This window comes from Gallinula chloropus (assembly GCF_964237585.1).
Source record: "Gallinula chloropus genome assembly, chromosome: 2".
Classification (NCBI taxonomy): Eukaryota; Metazoa; Chordata; class Aves; order Gruiformes; family Rallidae; genus Gallinula; species Gallinula chloropus.
The window spans coordinates 139,228,750-139,232,856 of NC_140086.1; the positions used below are offsets into that span (position 1 = coordinate 139,228,750).

The 4,107-nt window shown below is 62.5% G+C and overlaps 1 protein-coding gene across 1 annotated transcript; it reads right to left on the reverse strand.

Moving 5' to 3' along the window:
* Window positions 1–1,474: 1,474 nt before the first annotated feature.
* On the reverse strand, window positions 1,475–3,755 carry FZD1 (frizzled class receptor 1). The gene has a single exon (XM_084280046.1). The coding sequence runs from the start codon at window positions 3,616–3,618 to the stop codon at window positions 1,837–1,839; it is 1,782 nt and encodes a 593-aa protein (XP_084136172.1). The 5' UTR covers window positions 3,619–3,755; the 3' UTR covers window positions 1,475–1,836.
* Window positions 3,756–4,107: the final 352 nt, after the last annotated feature.

The following is a 4,107-nucleotide window of genomic DNA, read 5'->3' on the forward strand; positions in this document are numbered from 1 at the left end:
CTAAATACAGGCATTTGTAATATAAAAAAAGTTTAAACAAATACAATCAGGAGAGAAGCATTCTGCTGTTTTTCATACAGAGATCTAAATATTCAAATGCATCTGGTGGAAGTTACAATTTTATTTTTTAACCTTTTTTTTTTGTATTAAGAAGCACAATCCCACACACCCAGGAGCATACAAGGCAGTAGATACACTGCACACATGGTCTCTTATCTTTGTAGTATGCAGTGTTATTACGGTACCGATAAAAAGGGGGGGGGGGGTGGGGGGAAAGACAGCGGAGGCTCTTTCTGGTCTCAAGTCCCGCAAGAGTGCTTAAACATTCTGGTTTTCTGTTTTCCTTTGTTTTTACTACTGGGAAAAATAATCACACCCTCATAATGTGCAGTGAATTAAATGTCAATGAATTAAAATTCAGGGGAATGGCAACGGCTCCAGTGTTTCCCAACCGAAGAGCCAGCTTATGGATATAATTAAGGGAGGGGGAGAGAAATCGGAACGCTGCGTTTCATTCCGATGAGGCTCTTCACGGAGCCCGTATTTCCTGATCCTGCCAAGCCCAGGCAGCAGCAGCCCGGCAGCGAGGGGGCGGCCGGGGCAGGAGGCGGCGGGAGCAGCAGCCGGGCGCCCCGGGCAGCGCCGGCAGCGGCCCCGTTCCGCCGCCACCCTCATCCCCAACAAGGGGGGCTTAAAAAAAAACCCCAAAACCCCAAAAGAACCACAAAAAACCCCACCAGAGATAAGTTCGATGTAACTATGTCCCCATGTCCCCAGCCATCAGACGTGCTACAGGTGCGGACGGTGTTTAAACCTCAACTCCGACAAGGAAGCAGGCCAACCCCTCCTAAACTGTGTGGTGCACTGAAGTGAATTTTGGAAAATCGGAAGAGGACAGACGGCAGCCAACACCCCTAGTCCCGGGCACTGCCGAGAGGGTCTCCCGCCCAAAAAGGCTGGGCGGGGGGCGAGGGAACACCTCCGGGCACTGCTGGGCATTGTTTCTGGCACACACCGCCCTCCAAAAAAGGGTCTGGCGGGTCCCGCAGGGGTCAGCGGGCCTCAGCTCCGCGGCGGCCGGCTTGAGGCGAGGTGAAGCACTGCTCCAGCGCCGCGGCCGGGCGGCCGTCTGTCCAAGGCCACATGAAACCAGGCGGGGGGGCGGCCCCCCCCTCCACGGGCCGGGGCGGGAAGCCGCGCTCCTCCCCAACCCCGCCGCCACGTACTTCGGGCAGGCCCGGCCCGGAGCCCAGCCCGCGTCAGGAGGCGCCCCCGGCCGTGGCAGCCGCCTCACCCCGGGCCCTGCTGCTCATGCGACTGAAACTCCAAGCAAAGCCATTACAAAACCTCTGAGGGGGGGGGGGGAGAAGAAAGGGGTTTGTTTTGGTTTCTTTTACCGGCAGCTTTTCCCATCCTGCCCTCCGAAATTAAAACCCAACGCCTTTCTTTTTAAATTAAGAACAAAATAAAAATGGGCGAGGAATCAAAATCAAAAACCGGGTTTTTAAAGTGTTCAAAATAATTAAAAAAGTGAGATTTTTGTAATTTAAATACAAATATACTTACAAAATCTTACAGAGGCTATTTACATCCCTCTCCCCCAACCTGACAGTGCGTTCAGTTCCTACAGGAGACATCCCGAGAGGTACCGGGAGGGCAGAGCCGGGTGGCCCCAGGAACAGGGTCCCCTCCCGGCTCATCCTCCGCTCCCCCACCGCCTGCAGAAGCGACTTTAGGTCCCCAAAGTTTGCCCAGGCTGGATAAGGGGCTGCTTCCCAAAGCAGAGCCCTGGTCCTCCATCCGCCCGCCGTCCCCCTGGCCCGGCGGGCGGGGGGCTCAGACGGTGGTCTCGCCCTGCTTGCTGTTGGTGAGCCTGGTGTAAAACTTCCTCCAGGAGTTCAGGGTTTTCCCAGACCAGATCCAGAAGCCTGAGGTGATGCCCACAATTAAGGTCATGAGATACTTGATCATGAAGACGGTGAAGTCGGGGCTCATGGGTGGGTGGTGGCTGCTGTGGTTGTTGGGGCAGGGGATGGCGTAGCTCTTACAGCTCTGTGTGACCCAGCTCCTCTCCCACTGTTCCCTAAAAGCTTGCTCGTAAAAATAGCAGGCAATGACGATGGTGGCCGGCACTGTGTAGAGGACGCTGAAGATGCCTATCCTCACCATGAGCTTCTCCAGCTTTTCTGTCTTGGTGCCGTCGTGCTTCATGATGGTCCGGATCCTGAAGAGGGACACAAAACCGGCCAGCAGGAAGGAGGTGCCGATGAACAGGTAGACGAACAAGGGGGCAAGCACGAAGCCCCGAAGGGCATCCACGTTGTTGATGCCCACAAAGCAGACACCACTGAGGACGTCCCCATCCACTTGCCCCAGTGCCAGGATGGTGATGGTCTTGATGGCTGGCACAGCCCAGGCAGCCAGGTGGAAGTACTGGGAGTTGGCCTCGATGGCCTCATGGCCCCACTTCATGCCGGCAGCCAGGAACCAGGTGAGGGAGAGGATGACCCACCAAATGGAGCTGGCCATGCCGAAGAAGTAGAGCATCATGAAGAGGATGGTGCAGCCCTCCCGCTTTGTGCCCTGCGCCACAGTGCGGGAGCCGTCCTCGGCAAAGCGCTCGTTGCAGACCACCCTCTCCTCCAGGAGGAAGCCGGCGATGTAGGCCACGGCCACTGCCGTGTAGCAGCCCGAGAGGAAGATGATGGGGCGCTCAGGGTAGCTGAACCGCTTCATGTCCACCAGGTAGGTGAGGACGGTGAAGAGGGTGGAGGCGCAGCAGAGCACGGACCAGATGCCGATCCAAGTGCGGGAGAAGCGCAGCTCCTCGGGCCCGAAGTACATGAGGCCGTAGAGGCGGCCGGGCTCGCAGGGTGCCCCGCAGTCCTTCTCCCCCAGGAAGCGGTAGTTCAGGTAGGAGGGCACCTTCAGCGCCCGCGGGCAAGAGAAGCGCCCGCGGGACTCGCCGGGCCCCGAGCCCCCGGGGCCGCCGCCGGTGCCCCCGCGGTGGGGGTTGCTAGTCCAGCTCTCGGGGCGCAGGGCGGGCGTGGGGGTGCCGCGCTCGGAGGCGTTTTGCCCCACGCAGAGCTCGCCGGCTCCGTGCACCGGGAACTTCTCGCAGCGCAGCGTGTCGGGCCACTGGAAGCCGAACTTGTTCATGAGGGCCTCGCAGCCCTGGCGGGCCCGCTCGCAGAGGGAGCGGCAGGGTGGCAGGGCCTGCTCCAGCACGGTGCACACCGGCGCGTACATGGAGCAGAGGAAGAACTTGAGCTCGGCCGAGCACTGCACCTTCACCAGCGGGTAGAACTGGTGCACCTCCAGCCCCGCGTCCTCCTGGTTGGTGTGGCCCAGCAGGTTGGGCATGATGGTCTGGTTGTAGGCGATGTCGGTGCAGAGCGGGATGGAGATGGGCTGGCAGTAGCCGTGGTCCGGGATGGAGATACCCCGCTCGCCGTTGTACTGCGGCGCCGGCGGCTGGCCCCCGGCCGGCACCGCCGCCGCCCACAGCAGTAGCAGCAACAGCGGCGGCGGCAGCCGTGGGCACCGGCCGCCGCCCGTCCGCTGCCCGCCGCCAACTTCCCCGCCGCCGCTCGCCGCCGGCCCGCGCCGCTCGGCCATGCTCAGTCGGTGCCGCCTGCCCAGCCGGGTTCCCGCCGCCCCGTCGCCGCCGCCGCCGCTGCTCCTCCCGGCCCGAACTTGCGACTCATGAAGGGAGCGGCGGGCAGGGACGGGGCAGCCCCGGCCGCCACTCGCGCGGCCGCGGCGCGCAGCTCTGCCCGCACCGGCGGCAGCGCCCGCCGCGCCTCCGACTACCGCCGCCGCCTCCTCCGCCGCCGCCGCCGCCTGACCATTTGTGCCGGCCCCTCGAGCCCGCGCCCCTCGCCTCGCCGCGCCGCGCCGCGCTCCCTCCGACCGGTTTCCAGGCGCCCCGCAGTCTGCCTTTCACCGGGAGGGAGGAGCCTTGAAACCGACGCCGAACTTTCCTGCGTAAGGGACCGTCTCCCAACGCCTCACCCGGGGGCGGGCGCAGGCGGGCGTGGGGCAGCCCCGCGCCGCGCACAAAGGCGGCGGCGGGGGAGGCGCGGGGGAAGGGGGGGGCCCGCCGCC